The sequence below is a fragment of the Pelobates fuscus genome, chromosome 1 (assembly GCF_036172605.1).
Source record: "Pelobates fuscus isolate aPelFus1 chromosome 1, aPelFus1.pri, whole genome shotgun sequence".
NCBI classification, from domain to species: domain Eukaryota; kingdom Metazoa; phylum Chordata; class Amphibia; order Anura; family Pelobatidae; genus Pelobates; species Pelobates fuscus.
The window spans coordinates 86,725,528-86,750,449 of NC_086317.1; the positions used below are offsets into that span (position 1 = coordinate 86,725,528).

General features: G+C 39.5%; 1 protein-coding gene across 2 annotated transcripts in view; it reads right to left on the minus strand.

Annotated features, from left to right (window-relative positions):
- Positions 1–572: 572 nt before the first annotated feature.
- The window catches only part of SEZ6 (seizure related 6 homolog), a 577,716-nt gene continuing 553,366 nt past the window's right edge, over positions 573–24,922 (minus strand). Inside the window, exons 14-18 of one of the 2 annotated variants that reach the window (XM_063449976.1) lie at positions 24,789–24,827; positions 12,659–12,779; positions 11,596–11,698; positions 5,585–5,660; positions 573–2,651 (exon numbers count right to left, since the gene is read on the minus strand). In XM_063449976.1, coding sequence (XP_063306046.1) covers positions 2,605–2,651; positions 5,585–5,660; positions 11,596–11,698; positions 12,659–12,779; positions 24,789–24,827 — 386 coding nt within the window. In that variant the 3' untranslated portion in view covers positions 573–2,604. The remainder of the gene's footprint in view (positions 2,652–5,584; positions 5,661–11,595; positions 11,699–12,658; positions 12,780–24,788; positions 24,828–24,922) is intronic. The other variant, XM_063449977.1, reaches the window with a different exon arrangement.

Sequence of the window (24,922 nt, forward strand, 5' to 3'; positions counted from 1 at the left end):
AATTATCATGGACCTTAAAGTGGCATGGCTTTATTAATATCACTTTTCGAGATAAGTTTATCTAATCTAATCAAATCTATCTCCAGTGCTAAGTAATTACAAGAGACAAGATTATGATCTGCAATAAAATCTAGCTATTAGTGCAGTGGTCAGTGCAGGGGTAACACTCAACCACTCAGTTTGGTGATATAAAATAAGTTTGTTAAACTGCAGATAACATACAAAATTCAATATACAGCCCTAGCTTGCCTGAAAACACATTGACTTGCTCTTTATCCTTCTAAAACATATCCATGGACCTCTAAGTTTAAATGTTTGACAGCATTATGTTATTAGAATGTCAAAACACTCCAAACACACTGGTTTCAATTCTAAATTTAAAAAACAAAAAAAAAAATTCGAGATATTTCTATTCCTATGGACCAAATGCGTATAAAACTAAAGTGGTTATAAGAGACATGGAATTAGGGGAGTTGGGAGCAGTGGCTGGGTAACCTTGATGTTTCTAAGGGACTTCCTAACAGCCTCAGCACAATGTACAACTTAGGCCACACATAGATGTAGATAGCATTTGTGCATATGGCTAATACTATATGTAGATAAAAAATAGATTCATTTCTACTACTACTGCCAACTGCGATCAGCCGGGTCTATACCTGGGCATTGTTTAGTACTATCCTAAATTAATTATGTCTCCTTTTACTTTTTAAAGTGTGGCCATGTTTGTGACCTTCTTTTCTTAAACAAATCCTGCCAAATTATAAATACATCTGCAAACAAATACTCACAGGGCGAATTACCAAAGTGAGAATTAAAAGTGAATGTCAAATTTAAGGCCAGAGTAACAAAAATGGAAGCATTGTAGACTTCTAGAATTTTTCCACCTTGGTTTTTTGACCTTCAAATTTTAAATTTCCTTTGAATTCTCATTTTGGTGAATAACCCTACGAGTAGTTAAAGTGCAGTTAGAGAGGGATAGAGATTAGAGTTAATGGCTGGATTTTCCAAGAGATCTTCGAGAATGAAAATGTAGCTGCTCAAGCTCTAATTTAGGATTTCACTCACCAACATATCGCTTCTTACTAGACACAATAAATATATCAGATACTTGCTTATTCTGTACTGGGGGAATTCAGTCTATGGTTCTCAAACTGTGGATGAAATGTATTAATATCTGGAAGAGGATGGCATTGGACTGTAGTATAACAAAAGTTGCAGATAATCTGGTTGTCCACCAATGGATTATATGAGAGCGCCAACTGCACATAGTATAAAGAAATATATAAATTCGTATGTATAACTACTAAACACATATCAAAGGGCAATAGGAGTAATGTGCATCAGTATCAAACTTGCACCAACATGCACACAAACCTTCTTTTCAAAAGAGCAACATTGCTCTATAAAGTACGTTGAGCACTATTAGACTTAAATCGTAATAGACTTTCCAACCGTCTTTAGTTGCATTGCTTACATGACTACTTTAGACTAGAGTGTACCGTAGAATTCAGCCTAATCGTCCAGTCAATTCACGTTTCCTACACATACCTTGCAATATTATCTGATTCCTGCCTGTTCTTGCACACATATGCATTAGCACAGTGACGTTTACCCGTAAAAAAAAGCTACGTGCCTGTTTTTGCTATCTAGTTATGTCAGAAGATTTTGCTATTATCACTGGTAAAAGTTTCTATAAAAACACACATAAATAAGCACAAACAGGCATGAAAAGATATCATCACAAGACGTGCATAGCCATGGTGGGCTAGCAAGTGACTAGGGCACTGGAGCATATCGTGATGGTATACAGGGATAAAATATGTTTTTAACAAAGATTTTTATCTTTTTTTATTTACTGCTTACGTGACTTCCACATTCTATTTTCATGTAAGTAACTTAACTAAAGAGAGTTCAAAATTAATTATAGTTTTTGTTTAATCTACGTAGTTCTCTGCAATTACATCTTTTTGAGAGATATCTTTCAGAATGGCATTTGCTGCATCTTCTATATCATTTTCATGAAGTTGCATCTCAATAATGTTTAACAATACTTCTTTGAGCTTGTGTCTTTTCACTAAGGTGATGAGATTTTTTTCTTTTACATGGGATATTTTTAATAAATTATACACCTACTACAGTAGCAGTGTCTATTTAAATGCAGATTTGTAATATATATTTCCCATATCTTTCTCTGCTGTAAAAGCTATACCTGGTTACCTTAATATATGTGGCTCATTATGTTTTTATTTATGTAGTTAGGACATGTGGTGTGTTACTAAGTCTTTTCTTGAACTATGGAGTAAGAATCCAGGTTTTGCACAGACGTTAGAACATATGACAAGGGGAATAGAACAGCTGCAGAAACTGGACAAGATGGTAGAACTGGGAATTTCGTATTGAGTCAGCTGGCTGCGGTGTTAACAACAGTTGTGCCAGCACTTAAGATGGTCTGTTGGTCTGTGTACTTCCTGGGATTAAGGTGTCCAGATCATCCATTTGAAAGGGCAAGATATGCGAGGCATTGACAAACGTCTTTCTCACGGGTTTGCAGTATGAAAGTTCTGTCCCTTCCTAGGTTTCTCCCACCAGGACTTAAGCTGATCTTCAATACTTCAACTCCTCTATATGGACACTTCGTACTCCCTTGTGTCCTGAAATGTAAAAAGCAACCATATTAGTCAACTGCTTACGGGAGAACACAGAGGAACATATAATATGGGGTGGTATTCTTCTAGATCAGGTGGGCCAAACATATTTGGTAGTTAGGTAATTTAAGTAGACTCCTAAAATTGTAAACAGTCCATTGATGTGTGTGTGCTGTTTCTTTCTAGAGCATTTTGTATACATTTATATCTATTTACCGCTCGGGGTTAGGCCCCTTATGTGCTGCCCACCCAGTCCTTCTTTTGACTCCAGGACTAGGTATCTCTAGTTCTGTAGTCATTTATTTTTCTCACGTCTAAGGAGAAATGCCATTTCTTTGTCTCACCACCATTATTTTTTAACGTACCACTCACAGTTACCACATAAGAATTGTGTAGACTAGTGAATTACATCTCTAAGAGCACTGTGGGAGATAGCCCAGACCATCTGGAATGCCAAAGGTTGCCTACTCCTGGTGTAAACTATGCTACCTGTATGGTGTGCTTGCCAATTCAAACAATCTCTTGTGTGTGTAGGAACTTATTTAGATATCCTGTTCATTTTATTGTTCACTTTATTTTGCAATCCTAAATTAGACTTGGTTCAGTATTTTTGCTAAGACAAAATCCAAAGCCAGTGTATTTCCTACAGTTTGAAGTTATATCTATCTATAGGTAATCCATGCTGATCAAACTGGACTCATCCATGCAAATACAGTATCATAATCTAAATGTCTATAGTTAGCATTTTGCTGTTTGCAATGTTAATCTATTAAGTATTGTATATATGTATAAGTGTGCATGTGTGTATATATATATGTGTATGCGTGTGTATATATATATATATACACACACACATATATACACACACACACATCCTACTGTTCTCTCTCACTAGTTCATGCTCCTGCAATCCTAGGCATTTTTTTATTACCTTTAACTCTCTTCTCCACCCTGCTGTGGCCACCCCACAAACTAATCTTTCAGCTGATAGCTCTGCATGTTACTTTACTGAGAAGATTAAACAGTTAAGGAATTAATTCTCCTCCCTTCTCCCTTCTCTATCTCAGCCTCACTTGAACAGGAGGTCCCACCACATGTCCGCTTGATCCCATCCCGTCCCACCTCATTAGATCTCTTGCCCCTTGTCTGGTGCAGTTGTTAACGCACATCTTCAACTGTTCTCTTTCTTCTGGTGTTGTCCCAGCTCCCCTTAAACATGCTACTGTTGTACCTGTCCTCAAAACACCAACTCTGGACCCAACTTTCCCTTCCAACTTTCATCCTATATCCCTGCTCCCTTTTCCTAAAAGCTGTTGGAAAGTCTTTACCCGTCTGACTTGCTTCCTCAATTCCAACTCTCTCCTTGACCCTCTTCAGTCTGGATTCCGCCCCCTCCAATCCACAGAGACCGCTGTGATTCAAGCTAAATCCAAAGGCCACTACTCCATACTAATTCTTCTTGACCTCCCTGCTGCCTTTGACACTGTTGATCATGGCCTTCTTCTCCTAACTCTTCAACCTCTTGGTCTCTGTGACACAGCCCTCTCATTGTTCTCCTCCTATCTCTCTCAACGCTCTTTCAGTGTCTCTTTTTCCAATTACACCTTCTCTCCTTGTCCTGTCTCAGTTTGAGTCCCTCAAGGTTCAGTTCTTGGTCCCCTTTTGTTCTCTCTCTATACTGTCTCTCTTGGCAAACTCATTAATTCATTTGGATTCCACTGCCACCTGTACACTGATGACACCCAGATATATCTCTCCTACACTGACCTCAACTGTCCTACAACATGTCACCAATTGCCTTTCTTCTATCTCTGACTGGAAGTCCTCCTGCTTTCTGAAACTCAATCTCTCTAAAACTAAGTTTCTTATTTTTCCTCCTCACAACACTGATCCTCCTCCTTCACTCTCCCTGCAGGTTAATGGTATCTGCCTCACCCCATCATTTCAAGCTTGCTGTCTTTGTGTCATTTTTGATCCTAGCCTCACCTTTGCCCCTTATGTCCAGTCTGTTGCTAAAACCTGTCGATTCCACCTTTAAAACAATGCCCGCATACGCCCCTTTCTTACGCAAGATGCTGCCAAGGAGCTTGTTCACGCTCTAGTAATCTCTTGCATCAATTACTGTAATTCTCTCCTAATTGGTCTCCCCAGAAGCCGTATTGCCCCCTACAATCTGTGATGAATGCTGCTGCCAGGCTGATTTATCTGTCCTGTTGCTTCTCTCGCACCTCACCCCTCACCCCTCTGGCTTCCTGTACCCTATATGTGTCGATTTAAAAAATACTAACCCTTACCTATAAAGCTCTAGCCAACTCTAGCCCCACTTACATTTCTTCACTGATTCATAGGTATGCCCCCTCTCTGTCTCTCCGCTCTACTGGTGACCTTCTCCTGTCTGCTGCTCGCACCCTTACTGCAAATTCATGCCTGCAGGACTTCTCACGGGTGGCTCCTGTCAGACTCTCCCCTAGTCTTTAATCCTTTAAGAAGTCCCTCAAAACCCATCTTTTCAGGAATTATTATAGTCTCCTAGAATAACTTCTATCTCTGAAACCTTCCTTTTGCTCTCTCTTAATGGGCACACTCCACTCTCACCTCCAGTTCTGCTACTTTCCCACCATGTCTATTTGCTGTCTCTCTCAATACCCTTCCTATTGTGTTTTTATACCGCACCTTCTCTAGACTGTAAGCTCATTTGAGCAGGGTCTTCAACTACCTATTGTTCATGTTACACTTTGTTATTGTCTCATTTGGTAAATTCTCCTCTTATTGTAAAGCGCTGCGGAATAAGCTGGCGCTATATAAATACCTATAATGATAATATATATACACACACGCACACTATCACGCCTCTAAAAGTGATAGTTCCTCATTCTCTTACTACTGAAGTGTTTACTGCGGTGAGTAGTACAGCTTAGGTAAGTATAAAGCACACATACCTCTAAAGCTCTTCCTTGTCCAGGGTAGCATCACTGACCCATGATGCTCCGGGCGCGTCCATACACGCTCGTGCATCTGTTGAGAAATGCCATTTGAGTGCATGAGTGCTCTGGCATTTTTCCAAAGTGCCACACAGCACACATGAGTTAAAGGAACACTCCAAACACCAATCACAGTGCAATCTAGTGGTTATGGTATTAGGAGTGCCCTGGCACACACTGTTGTAAGTAATCAAACCATTTTGGTTTGTCTTCTTACCTGGGGACCACAGGGTTCCATTCCCTCTCTCCACTACAGCCAACAGAGCTGGAAGCTCTCTGTCTTAGCTAAGCCAAGCACTGCAGGGCTTACATCACTGGCATTGCAGAGATTAACTCAGTGGAGAAGAAGATGCTTGGAGGTGTCCAGGTAAGAAGTCATATTGTTCTTAAACAGGTTTACTGCTTACATTGGGGCTTGCCAGGGCACTTCTGGAACCATAATGACTTCACAACACTCTTAGTGATTATGGTGTTTGGAGTGTTTCTTTAAATTAATTTGCATGGTATGCTCTCTGTGCCAGCATAGCCAGGTATACAATGTAAATTATAAAACAAAAACAATTTGTAATTTTAAACAAATGATAACACAATGCAATGAGTTTTAGTAGATATTGTGCCAAAACCCCACCTGTGATAGATCCTTTTTAACACAGAAATCGTAAAGTTTTTGAATTGGATCACACATTAAGTGCTCTTACCTTTAGTTACCTCATGTTTATGAACTGATGCCATTGAACTGAATAAATGGACAACACATGCCCTTACAGCCATAAAGGCAAAGATCAGCGGTGCTCAATGTGACTGATATTAAAGGGTAGTTACTACGTGTGGTCCTTCTTTTCTCTTTTGTTTTGACTGTTATGATAGTAATCAAATAAATAATAGGTTCAGTACATCTTAGTAATGATTTACACATTATGATTGTAGTTTACACACATCTGCTGCGTTAAAGCGGCACTGTCATACCGAACGTACTTTTCCCCAATCGCTTCCTCTTCTCTTCCTCTCTCAGGATCTGTTCTTTTTCTCTTCTACTTTTTCTTATGTATTTTTCCTACTCTTGACCATCTTTGACCCAAGGAGGAGCTTAAGTCCGCTCCATTTCCTGTGGTCAAAGAAATAGTTCCACAATACTCACCTCTCTTCTGTGATCTCGGGTTGCTTCATTCGTCATTTGAATGGCCGTTCGCCAGCGAAACTACCGAATTTACCGAATTACAGAATGAGTACAGTTTGTACATTCAAATGAAAATTCTAACCGAACAAAATGCACAAATTCCATCCTGACATGAATGGACAAACTGTACTCATTCTGTTAGGATGATATTCGGTAGTTTCTCCGTTCAAACAGCGAATGAAGCAATGAAGTATTTGCAGGATGTCTGAATTTTTTTCCATGCATTGTTGTGCTACATACACATTTACCCAATTTTATCAGCAGAGATTCCCCTTAATATAACATTAAGATAAGACAGAGGTATGACCACCACAGACAGGTACCCAGCCTCCAGTAACTAGTCATAACCTATGCTTTCTGCTGGAAAATCTGTGGTAGCCATGTTTTGTATCTCTGTGGACATCTATTTCTTCAGAAGCAATCTCTCCAGTAAACCTGCTACTATGCATAGTTTAAGTAACTTGGCTATTGCTAGTTTATTCTACTTAACATCGAGTGGTGGGCTGGTCTCCTTTCCATTCCCCCTAACTGGAGAGTTCTTCCAATGTAGGTGTCATGATCTTGAGCAGGTCAGGTTTAGTGAATCAGCCCCCTCTTGGACGGAGTACTGATAAAGTATGGGAATAACACCTTGCAATATTAGAGGCAAAGTCCAGGTTGGTGTAAAACTGATTGGCAGGAAATGGCAGAGTAGAAGTGTAGGTTAGGCTAGTTTGGAGCAGGTCGGTATAAAGCTGGTTATCAGGGTAAAGCAGGATAGAGGTGTAGGTTAGGCTAGTTTGGAATAGGTTGGTATAAAGCTGGTTAGCAGGATAGATGCGTAGGTCCACAGGAACGTTTACAGGAGCCAGGAACTAAAGTCAGGATGAGCATCAACTTCATTGTAAAGGCCATGTGGTGAGTTGGGTGTAGCCTTTTGTAGCTTCTTGATTAGTTCAGGCAGGTGAGGATGACAAAGGTGAAATCCAAGGTTAGTGGTTAGGGAGGCCCCTAGTGGTGCAGAGCTGGAACTAGTTATTAAAGAAACAGGAATAAACTAACTTAAACTTAGCTGTCAGGATAGGATCCTGACAGTAGGATTGATCTCCATTAGTCTGGGTTATCATGTTTAGCTTGTTGTCACTGCATTTTATCATGATATCATATTCAGCCTCCTTTTGGATCGGGGTTACCTTTAGAAGAAGTGATATGCTCCAAACTTGGTAGCAATGTTTCACATGCAAACTGATGTCCATTATCTGTGATTACTCTGGGGGGGTTGATCACAAGCTTTTGTCTGGTAATTATTGAAAAATGTCTGTATCTGGCATGATCACAATCTCACCGTTCCAATAATATTATAAAAAACAGAATTACTTTTCTTGCAGTGTCAGCAGACAGATCTTGAAGCAATGCATTATCCCAAAAGCTGAAATAATTATCTCTAATTATATCCATGCATACAAATTACCATGACACATGTGACCTTGTGGGTCCTTTTAATTGTGCCTTAGTCTTGTCATTGTGAGCTGAACCTTGGCTTACAAAGTCTCTGTCCTCATTTTGTATATAAAGTTTGTCGCTGTCGTGGTGCTATCTATAACATGCTTCCCCGCAAATGTGGCTTAAGTATGTGACAGTCAGCATCTCTGGTCTTTTGATATCAGAATGATGACCTTAGCTTTGCTGTGCAGTATACCATTCTCCGGTTTTCATTCCTGAATGTCCAATATTTGCTCTTCAAGGATTCCTCTTACTTGAAACTGCCCAGTCAGTTAGAACAACAGACCTAAGTGCCTGCATTTTCTGCGTGCTGGCAAATCTGTAGTAAGCAATGGTCTGCAACATTTCAATAAGCAGAATGATTAATCTGCTCAATGTCAAACAGTTTCTGATGAACGTTACAAACTGTTATGCACCTTCACCTTCAAAGATGCCAGCCAGCAGCTGTCGTTTGTTTCTGTGCTGATTGTGTATAGCCGATGTGGATTTATAGACCACATTAAGGCAGCTATTCTGTAAGGTGAGTTTAAAAGCTCTGGAGGCATTTGGGTGCCCGCAGAAGGAGTTTTGATAATTGGTTTCTGGAAGGGATCATGTCACAGGTGTAGAATTCATAGTGAAAGAGCTAGTGAGCAAATGTTATAAGCAGACATTCCTTTTTTAATTTGCTTATAAATTCGCTCAGTGGGGGTCAGTGCCCTAGATGCAAATGCCATCATGGTCACACTCTAATTCTTACCTGTATCCCTATAGCCAACCAATAAGTGTAGCTAGGAGCTCCTATTGCTTAGGCTGATACACCTCAGGTACTACAGAGACTCACAAAGGTAATTTCAGCCATCTCTTCATACCCTAGGTGGTCCAGAATACTATTTTCCTAACTGTTTGTTCAGCAATTAAGACTACAAATATGCAGCACGTGCATTAATAAACACGGATATCCATGCCATTTGAAGCATGTATACATGTATTATCAAATGTTGGCATGAAGTTGTGAGATTGTCTAAGTGCTTAGCTCAAAAATTCAAGATTTATGGATAGTTTTTGCTAAAAGAATTACACCACGCACAATGACCACTTTAGTGTTTTGACGTGGTCATTGTGCAAGGACCCTGTATGTACATATTAAGATACATATGGGAGGTGTAACTTTACCTCAATCAGCATCATTAAGCAGCCCAGAATGAGTGTACTGTGCTGTGTTCCCTGCACAGAGTTTCATTCATTGGCTAAGAGTGCACAGCTGGCAAATGATGTACAATGAATGACTAGCAGGATCGTATCTGCGGCTTCACATTGAGGGAGGTACATTACCTTTGGTATATTGCATGATGTACATTGAGATGAACGGCTACTTACATCAAAGTTAAAGTAGCTGTAACCTTGCACAGATTCAGAACACTCTCAAATACCTTTGTTATAGGTTGCTTAGCAAAGGGTACCTTCATGTGATGGTCCATCTTGTGGAGCTCTGCAGGGTTGGAAAAATGGATCAACCTCACAAGCTGTGCCAAAAACAATGGCTTCTGACTTGTCTCCAAAATTTCTAAATTCTATCATTTCTCCCTGTACAGATACACCTTGGACGATTTCACCAACTCAGCTGACTACAAATCCAGTCTAGTCCCACTTGGCAGCAATGGGGTTCCACATTTTGTCTCCCAAGCTGGCATGGTTGGGCTTTATATCAGCTTAAAGTGACAAAACATATCTGTTAGATCTCACAGCTCTTATGAATTTATTGCTACAAAAAAAAATATGGATCATCTTACTCTTCTAAAAGCGTGGCCCTTAAACTTTGTATCTTCTTTGATGACGATAATTTCTAGACACATATATTCTTGTGACATGATTTGTTGTACTACAAGACCTGTGTATTTCACCATAAGATAGATACTGCTCTTTTATTCACTATTGTGAGATATCACAGTAATTTCACTTTATTCAGGTGTATTGAGCTGGAGACACTGTTGCTGCAATTCGATCGTGTAGCCCGCCAGAGTGCTTGCTGCTCAATTAAGTTCATACTGTTAATCTGCTGTCTGTCCTGCTCCATGGCGTTCATCTATTTGTCAGTGAGTTCTGCTGTACAGCACATTTCATTAGCTGCGATCAAGGTAAAGCCTTTTTATATTAGTTGATGTGCTGTGAGCGGTCACTTGCCAATCACAGTTTTATCTCTTATTAGTTTACATCACAGAATGTCATGCACACGATATAAGATGACGCTCTTTCTATTGGGCATTAGTTACAGATTTACAAAGTTAATCTGCCTCTTCAATTTAATAATACCAAATTCATCATTTCATATATAATATGGGTCCAGGTTTAACATAAGCTTGCAATGAAATTGGTCCACTTAAACAAATAGTACACCTGGCAACATGTCTGCCGGTTAAGGGGTGTGCCATGCCCGCATACATGTTCTCCAGGATGACAGGTGGCCTGGCATGATGGCCAATCAGAGCTGCCCAGCTAAGCTAAGTGCTACAGAATTGTTCTCACAACAAGGTTGAGATGCCCTCTAGTGTGAGGGAATTCAAATATGAGCTTGTGCTTGACTTTGCCCTGTGTGACAGAGCTTCTCTGTCGATTAACCTGGCAGACTGTGTGCAATTCGTATCAGGTGACAAAACAGCGTGACGTGACAAAACAGTGTGACATGACAAGTCTGAGAGAGACATTAGGACTGACAATCTCATAATAGATAAAGGCCAAGAGGCCCAGTGGACTGAGATCCACTCTGGAGGCTCATAAATCATATTAGCCGGCAATGAGGAACAGGTTTACAGGCAAGTTAGATTTCACCAGGACATACCCTATTCAATGCTGAAAATCTACTCAGATATTGCTTATCTGAGTTGCTTATAGTGCATACATTTACCATAACCTTGTGAAGGTTCATTGGGTGATACTAAACATGGTAAAGGGATACTTCATTGTTTAAAAACACCTACACTGTTTAGTAGATATACCAGCAATGAAAACAGGCCTGCATTTAAGAAAGATGATAAGATAAGTCATCACTGAGCAGGAAATAACCCAATTTCTATTGAAATCTGCACTTAAAAAAAAGAAAAAAAAGAGTAGTCTTAACACACTGGGGTCTGGAGTGCCCTTTAATCTAGGTCTGGACTGTTCAAAGGGCATACCAGGTAAGTGCCATTTTGGATGAGTACAAATATATTCTGGTTATTAACTGTGGCATTTTTTTCCCAGTGTTCTGAGCTTCGGTGAGTTGAACTCAATTGGAGAATAAACAGAAGGCAAAATAGTCTGGGACCATAGAGCAAAAAGCTATGTGACTTACCCCATTCTCAAAAGTAGGATTGTCAAATGCGGATTCCACAGTTACTTGATCGTATGGTGTCGAAGATGAAAGTGGGAGCCGAAGTGAAGATTTTCCTTGAAGTCTACATAACGAGAGGAACAAAGTGGACTGATGTTCATGAACATGTCATTATTTAGAGGTCATCGTAATGTTGATTTTGTAGATTTTACATTTATGTACAACTGATTCCTGGATTGGTGCCGTGTGTTTGCATTTCTAGAGCTGTAGCCAATACCCACATCAACTCTTAGGGCCATTAGCTAAACTCTGAATTTAGTGAATGAAATCTGAATGGTAGCATTTGGGGCAAAATAATTGAGTTGGAAAAGTTCTAAGCTTAGATATAATTACACATAGTTATTTTAGCCTACATTTTGGATTTTCATTTGCTACAATTTGGTGTTTAGTGAAGCACTCTAATTCGCATTTCCTGTGTCGGTAGTCATAGTTCTATGCCAGTGCTCTTGGTTTAGTAGGAGAAAGATAGTACCAGAAAACTGATAAGACTACCCTAGTCTCAGCACCTTATGGGGAGAGTTCAGAAAATCTGAAAAGGTAGGTAACCTATACCCCAAAATTGACTTTGTCAGTGACCAGAACATGACCTAAAGCAGGGGTGTCCAATAGGTAGATCCACAGATTTTGTAAGACCACAACTCCCACGATGCTTTTCATGTTTTTAACATACCTTTAGAATGGCAAAGAATCATGGAACTGGTAGTTTTGGGCACCCCTGACTTAAGGTAATAAATGGACACCTATTTCTAAGCATTGCATTCTGTGCTCCAACATGACCCACTTTGCCAATAACAGGAGCAGGTGGTAAGGAGGTCCTGGGAAACTGAACATAAAAACTTGGAAACGTAAAGTCAGAGTTGCAAGGCATATCCTTTAACATATAAGCTGTTTCATGTCATAGTCTGAGATGGGTGAATTGTTAACAGGCCAAATTTGGTGTCAAACTCCATGTGCCAGCAATCAGATTTCAAGTTTGTTTGTCAGCAGTGTTCACATCATTTATGTTGGAGAAATTACAACTTACTTAGAGAAATACAAGTAAATAGCTGCAATGACAAGAGCGACCATAATGACCGGAACAAAAATTGCCAACAAGACGTGGGTGCCTTCTATGGGTATGCCAGAAGCTGCTGCCTTTTCCACGGCTGTAAAAAACAAAACAAAAACAAAATTGTGAGAAGAAAACAATGTGACATTTGTTCAATCTATTTCATGATATCACACGCAGTCACATGCAGGGGAGCTCTGTGATATATGCATACTATGTGGATGTTAATGTCAGTATTATTCCTTTGGAGTTATGTGATACATTCTCCCCATTACTGTGAGTTTTATTGCTGTGGAACTCTCTGAGATATTCATACACTCTGCACATAATTTTCCGGTGTCAGTTGTGGCTCATCAATGACAGCGGGTGCTGCATTGAGGAAACTGGCCTTGGGGCATCTGAGAAGACAAATCAGTCCTTGCTAGCTGGGGTGATTCAAAATGAGTCCTAGAAGTCTCACTCTGCAACAGTTGTGTCCTTACTTGCCCCTCTTTCAAGACTGTCACTTGGCTCCATATTTAACCCCTTAAGGACACATGACATGTGTGACATGTCATGATTCCCTTTTATTCTAGAAGTTTGGTCCTTAAGGGGTTAAACACCTCCAACTTCATTAGTCCTGTGAGCTACCAAAGTGCTGTCTTGGAGTGTTACTCTCTATTATCCTGTTTCTGTGTGTTACTGACCGTTGGCTTGTTTCTTTTGCTAGTTTATAAAGGAGCTTGGTTGCTTCATCTAAGTGTTGCTTCTAAGTGTGTGTGTGGTTGGAGATATTCTGGAGAGTTTTACAGAAGCTTCAACTGTCTAAGAGTTGTGCTAAGAGTTCTTTTTTACTGTTACAGGTAAGATTCATCTGTAGGAAAAGGTTACTGACTGCACAAGGTTTGATTTCCTGTTGGTAATTATAAGGCATTTGATTGGATTAGGTAGCTACTTGCTATTGATTGCTATTTAAATTAGCTATTGTTTGCTAATAAGCAGAGGCCTACCCTGGTGTTAAACATTCCTAGTGGGAGGTGATTTTAGGAGTATATAAGGGTAGTTGTCATTAGCTTGGCTAATAGAGCTTGGTTGCTTCATCTAAGTGTTGCTTCTAAGTGTGTGTGTGGTTGGAGATATTCTGGAGAGTTTTACAGAAGCTTCAACTGTCTAAGAGTTGTGCTAAGAGTTCTTTTTTACTGTTACAGGTAAGATTCATCTGTAGGAAAAGGTTACTGACTGCACAAGGTTTGATTTCCTGTTGGTAATTATAAGGCATTTGATTGGATTAGGTAGCTACTTGCTATTGATTGCTATTTAAATTAGCTATTGTTTGCTAATAAGCAGAGGCCTACCCAGGTGTTAAACATTCCTAGTGGGAGGTGATTTTAGGAGTATATAAGGGTAGTTGTCATTAGCTTGGCTAATAGAGCTTGGTTGCTTCATCTAAGTGTTGCTTCTAAGTGTGTGTGTGGTTGGAGATATTCTGGAGAGTTTTACAGAAGCTTCAACTGTCTAAGAGTTGTGCTAAGAGTTCTTTTTTACTGTTACAGGTAAGATTCATCTGTAGGAAAAGGTTACTGACTGCACAAGGTTTGATTTCCTGTTGGTAATTATAAGGCATTTGATTGGATTAGGTAGCTACTTGCTATTGATTGCTATTTAAATTAGCTATTGTTTGCTAATAAGCAGAGGCCTACCCAGGTGTTAAACATTCCTAGTGGGAGGTGATTTTAGGAGTATATAAGGGTAGTTGTCATTAGCTTGGCTAATAGAGCTTGGTTGCTTCATCTAAGTGTTGCTTCTAAGTGTGTGTGTGGTTGGAGATATTCTGGAGAGTTTTACAGAAGCTTCAACTGTCTAAGAGTTGTGCTAAGAGTTCTTTTTTACTGTTACAGGTAAGATTCATCTGTAGGAAAAGGTTACTGACTGCACAAGGTTTGATTTCCTGTTGGTAATTATAAGGCATTTGATTGGATTAGGTAGCTACTTGCTATTGATTGCTATTTAAATTAGCTATTGTTTGCTAATAAGCAGAGGCCTACCCAGGTGTTAAACATTCCTAGTGGGAGGTGATTTTAGGAGTATATAAGGGTAGTTGTCATTAGCTTGGCTAATAGAGCTTGGTTGCTTCATCTAAGTGTTGCTTCTAAGTGTGTGTGTGGTTGGAGATATTCTGGAGAGTTTTACAGAAGCTTCAACTGTCTAAGAGTTGTGCTAAGAGTTCTTTTTTACTGTTACAGGTAAGATTCATCTGTAGGAAAAGGTTACTGACTGCACAAGGTTTGATTTCCTGTTGGTAATTATAAGGCATTTGATTGGATTAGGTAGCTACTTGCTATTGATTGCTATTTAAATTAGCTATTGTTTGCTAATAAGCAGAGGCCTACCCAGGTGTTAAACATTCCTAGTGGGAGGTGATTTTAGGAGTATATAAGGGTAGTTGTCATTAGCTTGGCTAATAGAGCTTGGTTGCTTCATCTAAGTGTTGCTTCTAAGTGTGTGTGTGGTTGGAGATATTCTGGAGAGTTTTACAGAAGCTTCAACTGTCTAAGAGTTGTGCTAAGAGTTCTTTTTTACTGTTACAGGTAAGATTCATCTGTAGGAAAAGGTTACTGACTGCACAAGGTTTGATTTCCTGTTGGTAATTATAAGGCATTTGATTGGATTAGGTAGCTACTTGCTATTGATTGCTATTTAAATTAGCTATTGTTTGCTAATAAGCAGAGGCCTACCCAGGTGTTAAACATTCCTAGTGGGAGGTGATTTTAGGAGTATATAAGGGTAGTTGTCATTAGCTTGGCTAATAGAGCTTGGTTGCTTCATCTAAGTGTTGCTTCTAAGTGTGTGTGTGGTTGGAGATATTCTGGAGAGTTTTACAGAAGCTTCAACTGTCTAAGAGTTGTGCTAAGAGTTCTTTTTTACTGTTACAGGTAAGATTCATCTGTAGGAAAAGGTTACTGACTGCACAAGGTTTGATTTCCTGTTGGTAATTATAAGGCATTTGATTGGATTAGGTAGCTACTTGCTATTGATTGCTATTTAAATTAGCTATTGTTTGCTAATAAGCAGAGGCCTACCCAGGTGTTAAACATTCCTAGTGGGAGGTGATTTTAGGAGTATATAAGGGTAGTTGTCATTAGCTTGGCTAATAGAGCTTGGTTGCTTCATCTAAGTGTTGCTTCTAAGTGTGTGTGTGGTTGGAGATATTCTGGAGAGTTTTACAGAAGCTTCAACTGTCTAAGAGTTGTGCTAAGAGTTCTTTTTTACTGTTACAGGTAAGATTCATCTGTAGGAAAAGGTTACTGACTGCACAAGGTTTGATTTCCTGTTGGTAATTATAAGGCATTTGATTGGATTAGGTAGCTACTTGCTATTGATTGCTATTTAAATTAGCTATTGTTTGCTAATAAGCAGAGGCCTACCCAGGTGTTAAACATTCCTAGTGGGAGGTGATTTTAGGAGTATATAAGGGTAGTTGTCATTAGCTTGGCTAATAGAGCTTGGTTGCTTCATCTAAGTGTTGCTTCTAAGTGTGTGTGTGGTTGGAGATATTCTGGAGAGTTTTACAGAAGCTTCAACTGTCTAAGAGTTGTGCTAAGAGTTCTTTTTTACTGTTACAGGTAAGATTCATCTGTAGGAAAAGGTTACTGACTGCACAAGGTTTGATTTCCTGTTGGTAATTATAAGGCATTTGATTGGATTAGGTAGCTACTTGCTATTGATTGCTATTTAAATTAGCTATTGTTTGCTAATAAGCAGAGGCCTACCCAGGTGTTAAACATTCCTAGTGGGAGGTGATTTTAGGAGTATATAAGGGTAGTTGTCATTAGCTTGGCTAATAGAGCTTGGTTGCTTCATCTAAGTGTTGCTTCTAAGTGTGTGTGTGGTTGGAGATATTCTGGAGAGTTTTACAGAAGCTTCAACTGTCTAAGAGTTGTGCTAAGAGTTCTTTTTTACTGTTACAGGTAAGATTCATCTGTAGGAAAAGGTTACTGACTGCACAAGGTTTGATTTCCTGTTGGTAATTATAAGGCATTTGATTGGATTAGGTAGCTACTTGCTATTGATTGCTATTTAAATTAGCTATTGTTTGCTAATAAGCAGAGGCCTACCCAGGTGTTAAACATTCCTAGTGGGAGGTGATTTTAGGAGTATATAAGGGTAGTTGTCATTAGCTTGGCTAATAGAGCTTGGTTGCTTCATCTAAGTGTTGCTTCTAAGTGTGTGTGTGGTTGGAGATATTCTGGAGAGTTTTACAGAAGCTTCAACTGTCTAAGAGTTGTGCTAAGAGTTCTTTTTTACTGTTACAGGTAAGATTCATCTGTAGGAAAAGGTTACTGACTGCACAAGGTTTGATTTCCTGTTGGTAATTATAAGGCATTTGATTGGATTAGGTAGCTACTTGCTATTGATTGCTATTTAAATTAGCTATTGTTTGCTAATAAGCAGAGGCCTACCCAGGTGTTAAACATTCCTAGTGGGAGGTGATTTTAGGAGTATATAAGGGTAGTTGTCATTAGCTTGGCTAATAGAGCTTGGTTGCTTCATCTAAGTGTTGCTTCTAAGTGTGTGTGTGGTTGGAGATATTCTGGAGAGTGTTGCTTCTAAGTGTGTGTGTGGTTGGAGATATTCTGGAGATAAACTGGAGGTAATCTGAGGTATCCAGGAGGATAAATAAAAAAAAAAGGTAACATTTGTTTGATTTAAATTATTCGCCTCATTGGAATGGCAGACTTAGTTCAGTGTAATAGTTGCTTTGCATTTGTTTCACGTTCCACTTTTTGGAGGTTTGGTTGTTGTCTAATCTGTAGACTGTTCTCTATCTTGCGGCAGGAGATTGTATTTTTGAAGTCTGAGATTTGTAAATTATCTGGTAAACAAATTCAGGCTGGAACTGCTGCAAAGCCATTGCCGCAGAGACATACTAGGAATGGCAGATGGATTACTGTAGGATCTGGTAGACTTGGAGTTGTGGATAAAAGGCATATTGCACAGTCTGTTGTTCTACATAATTCATTTTCTGCACTTTCAGAGTGTAGTGGTGTCCTGGAGATAGGCACTGAGGCTAGTGGTGTTGTGCAGAGAGGCACTGAGGCTAGTGGTGTTGTGCAGAGAGGCACTGAGGCTAGTGGTGTTGTGCAGAGAGGCACTGAGGCTAGTGGTTTTGTGCAGAGAGGCACTGAGGCTAGTGGTGTTGTGCAGAGAGGCACTGATGCTAGTGGTGTTGTGCAGAGAGGCACTGAGGCTAGTGGTGTTGTGCAGAGAGGAACTGAGGCTAGTGGTGTTGTGCAGAGAGGCACTGAGGCTAGTGGTGTTGTGCAGAGAGGCACTGAGGCTAGTGGTGTTGTGCAGAGAGGCACTGAGTCTAGTGGTGTTTTGCAGAGAGGCACTGAGGCTAGTGGTGTTGTGCAGAGAGGCACTGAGGCTAGTGGTGTTGTGCAGAGAGGCTTGAAGACTATGGTGAGGCCTAATAGAAAGCAGTTGTTGTTGGGGGATTCCATCATAAGAGGTGTGGAGATGGACAATGGTGGTCTTGTGAGGTGTCTTCCCGGAGCTACTGCTCACAGAGACAGGAGACGTATCTGTAATATTGTTAAGCAAGCAAAGCAGGAAGGGGAATTGGATGTACTTGTCCATTTAGGGACAAATGATTTGGCTTGCAATGAGGTTTCAGAGGTTAAGGAAGTTTTTAGTGTTTTTGCCAATGATATACGGCAGGTTGCTTCCACACTGTCATTCTCTGAAGTTCTGCCTGTGCATAACACTCAGAACGACAGGCGGATGCGTATTAGGGACTTTAACTTGTGGCTTGGTGAATGGTGTCGGGAGCAAGGATTTGGCTTTATTGCTCATGGTAGCTCTGTTTGGAATGGAAATAAACTGTACAAAAAAGATGGTTTGCATCTTTCTCAAAAGGGAACAAATGTTCTCAGTGAGCAGTTCAGAGGTTTTGCTAGGATGTTTTTAAACTAGGAGGGGGGGGCAAAAGGGTGATAAAACATCAATCCAATTGTCCCCCAAAACAAGGACAGAAGGTGCCTGTAGCAAGTGTGTTAAAAAATGATAAGCTTAGAGTCATGTCTACAAATGCTCGCAGTTTAGGGAATAAGATCCATGAACTTGTGGCAATAATGGCAACTGATAGTGTAGATTTAGTCGCTGTTACTGAGACATGGTATAATGAGAAAAATGACTGGGACATAGCAATACCAGGGTACTCTTTATATAGAAAAGACAGGGAAGGCAAGAAAGGGGGAGGGGTGGCCCTGTATGTAAAGGATAGCATAAAATCTAGCCTAATAAAGGTTAGTGAGGCGAACATAGAGTCTGTTTGGGTTACGTTAGAATTTGGTAATCACACAGTAATTCGTGTAGGTGTGATTTATAGGCCCCCAGGACAAATTGAAGAGTTAGATAATCTACTAGTTGAAGAAATAGCTAAAATGACAATGAAGGGGGAAGTTATCATCATGGGTGACTTTAATCTTCCTGATGTGAATTGGAAAACAAAAATAGCTACTTGTGCCAGGAGCACACATATTCTAAACTCCCTACTGGGATTGTCTCTAAAACAAGTCGTTGAGGAGCCAACTCGGAAAGAGGCCATACTAGATTTAGTGTTAACAAATGGAGATTTGGTATCAGATATTACTGTAGGTGAAAGTTTAGGATCCAGTGATCATCAGTCAGTGTGGTTTAATATAAGAACAGTGACTGAGTCACACCACACAAAAATAAAAGTTTTAGACTTTAGAAAAACAGACTTTTCTAAAATTAGAATATGTGTAAAGGAGTCATTATCAGACTGGAGCAATTTATATGGAGTCCAAAAGAAATGGGATTATTTAAAAGTTGCACTACTGAAGGCAACAGAAAATTGCATTAGGCTTGTCAGTAAAAGCAAAAAATTCAAGAAACCACTGTGGTACTCCGCAGATGTGGCCAAAATGGTAAAAAACAAAAAGTTAGCATTTAGTAATTATAAAAAAACCCAGAGTGAGGAAGACAGAATGACCTATAAGTTTAGGCAGAAAGAGGCTAAGCAAGTTATAAGAGCTTCCAAATCCCACACAGAAGAGAAAATAGCACAGTCAGTAAAAAAGGGGGACAAAACTTTTTTTAGATACATAAATGAGAAAAGAAAAGTAAAACAAGGATTAGTTAGATTAAAAACAAAAGAAGGAAGGTATGTAGATGAGGATAAAGGTCTAGCTGACTGCCTCAATGAATATTTTTGTTCGGTATTTACAGATGAAAATGAAGGAAAGGGACCTCAGTTAAGAAAAAGGATAAATGAGTCATTTATTACACGTGAGTTTACAGAGGAAGAGGTTCTATTTCAACTGTCAAAAGTAAAGACAAATAAGTCAATGGGACCTGATGGAATACACCCAAAGCTATTAAAAGAGCTTAGTGGTGTACTAGCAAAACCATTAACAGATTTATTTCACCAATCATTGATAACAGGAGTAGTCCCAGAAGATTGGAAGTTAGCGAATGTTGTGCCCATTCACAAGAAAGGTAATAGGGAGGAGTCGGGCAACTATAGGCCAGTAAGCCTTACTTCAGTAGTGGGGAAAGTGATGGAAACCATGTTAAAGGATAGGATTGTTGAACATCTAAAAACACATGGATTTCAAGACCAGAGACAACATGGGTTTACTTCAGGGAGATCATGCCAAACTAATCTTATTGATTTTTTTGATTGGGTAACTAAAATTATAGATCAGGGTGGTGCAGTAGACATTGCTTACCTAGATTTCAGTAAGGCTTTTGACACTGTTGCACATAGAAGGCTTATCAATAAACTACAATCTTTGAGTTTGGATTCCAATATTGTTGAATGGGTAAGGCAGTGGCTGAGTGACAGGCAACAGAGGGTTGTAGTCAATGGAGTATATTCGAAGCTTGGGCTTGTCACCAGTGGGGTACCTCAGGGATCTGTACTTGGACCCATTCTCTTTAATATTTTTATTAGTGATATTGCAGAAGGTCTTGATGGTAAGGTGTGTCTTTTTGCGGATGATACTAAGATATGTAACAGGGTTGATGTTCCAGGAGGGATAAGCCAAATGGAAAATGATTTAGGTAAACTAGAAAAATGGTCAGAGTTGTGGCAACTGACATTTAATGTGGATAAGTGCAAGATAATGCATCTTGGACGTAAAAACCCAAGGGTAGAGTACAAAATATTTGATAGAGTCCTAACCTCAACATCTGAGGAAAGGGATTTAGGGGTGATTATTTCTGATGACTTAAAGGTAGGCAGACAATGTAATAGAGCAGCAGGAAATGCTAGCAGAATGCTTGGTTGTATAGGGAGAGGTATTAGCAGTAGAAAGAGGGAAGTGCTCATGCCATTGTACAGAACACTGGTGAGACCTCACTTGGAGTACTGTACACAGTACTGGAGACCCTATCTTCAGAAGGATATTGATACCTTAGAGAGAGTTCAAAGAAGGGCTACTAAACTGGTTCATGGATTGCAGGATAAAACTTACCAGGAAAGGTTAAAGGATCTTAACATGTATAGCTTGGAGGAAAGACGAGACAGGGGGGATATGATAGAAACATTTAAATACATAAAGGGAATCAACACAGTAAAGGAGGAGACTATATTTAAAAGAAGAAAAACTACCACAACAAGAGGACATAGTCTTAAATTAGAGGGACAAAGGTTTAAAAATAATATCAGGAAGTATTACTTTACTGAGAGGGTAGTGGATGCATGGAATAGCCTTCCAGCTGAAGTGGTAGAGGTTAACACAGTAAAGGAGTTTAAGCATGCGTGGGATAGGCATAAGGCTATCCTAACTATAAGATAAGGCCAGGGACTAATGAAAGTATTTAGAAAACTGGGCAGACTAGATGGGCCGAATGGTTCTTATCTGCCGTCACATTCTATGTTTCTATGTTTCTATGTTTCTAAGCATAGAACTTGGTACAGACACGTACAGTTAGTAATGGATGCAAGACTGGGAATTACCACTCTCTCTAGTGGTCAAAGGCAAAACTGCAGTGTATAATGATTCCAAGTCCACAATAGAAAAACTAATAAGCTTTATTTCATTTACTCAAATAAAATCATGTCATAGCGATTATACATGCGGTAAGGGTCAGTACTGCGATCATAGGTGGTGGATATATAGACATTCCAGGACAATAGGTGCAAATTACATGAAGAATGGAAAAAGAATAAACGCAAAAAATATCTGCCTGTACACAGCAAGTGGTAGAAGAAAGGAAATCACTCAACGTTTCTGCTATGGATAGCATTTGTCAACGATAAAAAAACCTTAATAAAGGCTGTTCAAATTTGTTGTACAGTACCTATTGTTGTGGAGTACTTATATGTCCACTACTTATGATAGCAATACCGAGCCTTACCTCATATGTAATCGCTATGTCATGATTTTATGTGAGTATATGAAATAAAGCTTATTATTATTCTATTGATGTGTACTTGGAATCATTATACATTGTAGTTTCTTTTGCTGCCTGGACCAACTTTTTTTTTTAATTCCTGAATTACCTGCACTCTGCATACTGAGACCATCAAATGTAGCACATCAGATGCTGTACGTGATTTGATTGATTTTTAACAGAAGTGATTTGAGCCACATGAGGTACAGTTCTCCCTGCTTCCTGCTAAACTGTATCATTGCTTGAATATAGTTACCTCAAAGGTATGCTCCAGATATGATAGTTACACATACTGTATGTGCATAGTACTGGACATACACTTGTGTGTGACATCATGTCCATGCATATGCTGTGCTCCCATTGATCATGAGATAATCGCTCCTCTCACACCTCACCCGTCTGTCGATCCTTACATTGGCTTCCTGTACCCTACAGGTGTCAATTCAAAATACTAACCCTTACCTATAAAGCTCTAACAACTTTAGCCCTTCTTATATTTCTTCACTGCTTCATAGGTATGCCCCCTCTCGGTCTCTCCGCTCTACTGGTGACCTTCTCCTGTCTGCTGCTCGCAAATTCATGCCTGCAGGACTTCTCGCGGGTGGCTATTTTCCTTTCGAACAGCCTGCCTACCCCTGTCAGACTCTCCCCTAGTCTTTAATCCTTTAAGAAGTCCCTCAAAACCAGGGTGGCCAGATCAACCATGTTTACAGGGATACATATGATTTTCTTATCTTTATGAAAACGCATGTATAATGCATATTTTGCAGGATTCTTCATTGCCTAATTGCTTAATCTTATACACCTTCTTCTGAATTATGCATAATACAAAGCTACCATTTTCACGTGCTGCCCATCAATATGTATATATGATATGTGTCCCAGAAAACATGGTGGATCTGGTCACCCCGCTCAAAATTCATCTTTTCAGGAATGCTTATGGCCTCCTAGAATAACTTATATCTCACAATTGCTCTCTCTTATAAGGGCCACACTCCACTCTCACCTTCAGTTCTGCTACTTCTCCACCAAGTTTATTTACTGTCTCTCCCAATACCCTTCCTTTTGTGTTCTATGCCCCACCTCCTCTAGACTGTAAGCTCGTTTGAGCAGGGTCCTCATCTATTTATTGTTCCTGTAACATTTCATTATTGTCTCATTTGTTAAATTCCCCTTTTAATGCTGCGGAATAAGCCGGCGCTATATAAATACTACTACTACTACTAATAATAATATGGATAAGGGTGAAGTGGCTGTCACCTGAGGAGGACTAAAGTCCAGGGGTTTGGTGTATTATGAGAAGGTTATTCAGAGGTAGGTAGTATCTTTTTTCCCATTTTATGTATATATAGTTTTAAAACCATTATCTACATAATGCATTGTAGAATGGGTAGTTAAAGTAACCCTTAAAGGCTCATCATTAATGGCTATCCTTAAGTACGGACAAGTTAAACCCTTTCTTTTTTTTTTGTGAAATTTGCGATTGGAAAGGTATTACACTAAATCTTCATGATGCAATATTAAGGGGTTACTATTATGAAGAGTGATCGGGCTAGCTCCGAAGGTCACTAGCTAGGATTATGCTGTATTATGTTTGCATGATGCTATTACAAACCTGAGTCTATACATTGTATACATTGCATGCTTCTATGTTGATAAATGGGCTATATACAAGATAAATGCATTGTTTGGTCTCAGATTCACTACCATGATAGTCAGTTAAGCTGCTCCCAGCACCTGCAGAGTATCACTGCTCTCCAAACATGGAGAGATTTTTATGTATAATACAGCAGGGAAACACCTGTTTTATCTCAGAAGCAACTAAGGGGGGCTTTAAGTGCCCAGACAGCTCTATTTTTCTAATTATTTTATTGCCGAACCACTTAGGGGAATGCACCCAAAGACTCCTTACACCATAACCGCTACAAAGATTTGCAGTGGTTATGGATCTTAGAGTATATTTTTTACCTGGTTGTTGTTGATTAACTTTAGCAGCTATAGTTTTGCAGAAGATTAATGAATTTGCTATACGTAAAAAAATATGAATTTGCCATTTCCTGCCTGAGGAAGCTAAAGGCTAGCTTACCATTTTGGCTGGAGGTGGATAACTAGTTTATAGTTAAAATGAAGAATGGATAGATAATTAACTTGAAGAGCCAGCAGGAGAAAGATCAATTAAGCGACTCACCTTCCCACATAAAATCTTCATGAAATGTTTGTAAAGATTGGGTTGGAGTTTTTGAAATTCCAACTCAGTCAAAAGATATCATAAGACAAAATAGGAACTACTTGGGCTTTTGTATTTTTCCTATGCTTAACAAAACTTGACAATTATTGAAACGACCTTTTGTCAAGCCTTGTCAAGCCATCAGCCACCATCTATTAAAGGTTGAGGGGAAAAAGGCTATTTCTATGGAAGATCATGTGGGGTCCTCCATACATATTTATGTTCTACTCTACTCTTGAGTATGCATAAGGGTACAGCGCTGATGTTGGCTCTTTGCAGATAAAGCGCCAGGAGCTGAAGAGGCCCACTAAGTTCCCCTGTACTCTGCAGTCACCTGAATGCAAGACGAGAAGTCACCGCCTGCGGACTTTATAAAGTCAGGGGTCTTTGGTGACAGAGTTGTTTTATGTCAGCAAAGATAGATGGTAAATAACTTTGCAAAGAGTTTCAACTAATACAAAGCATGCCACTAACCTTCAACGCTCTGATCACTATAAAACTCCTTATAGGAAGCTGGAGAAGAGAAAGAAAGAGGGAAGTAGAATTTTCAGGTATTTTCCATTTGTTAAATTTTTTTAAATTCCTTATGCACACCTATGGTTATATAA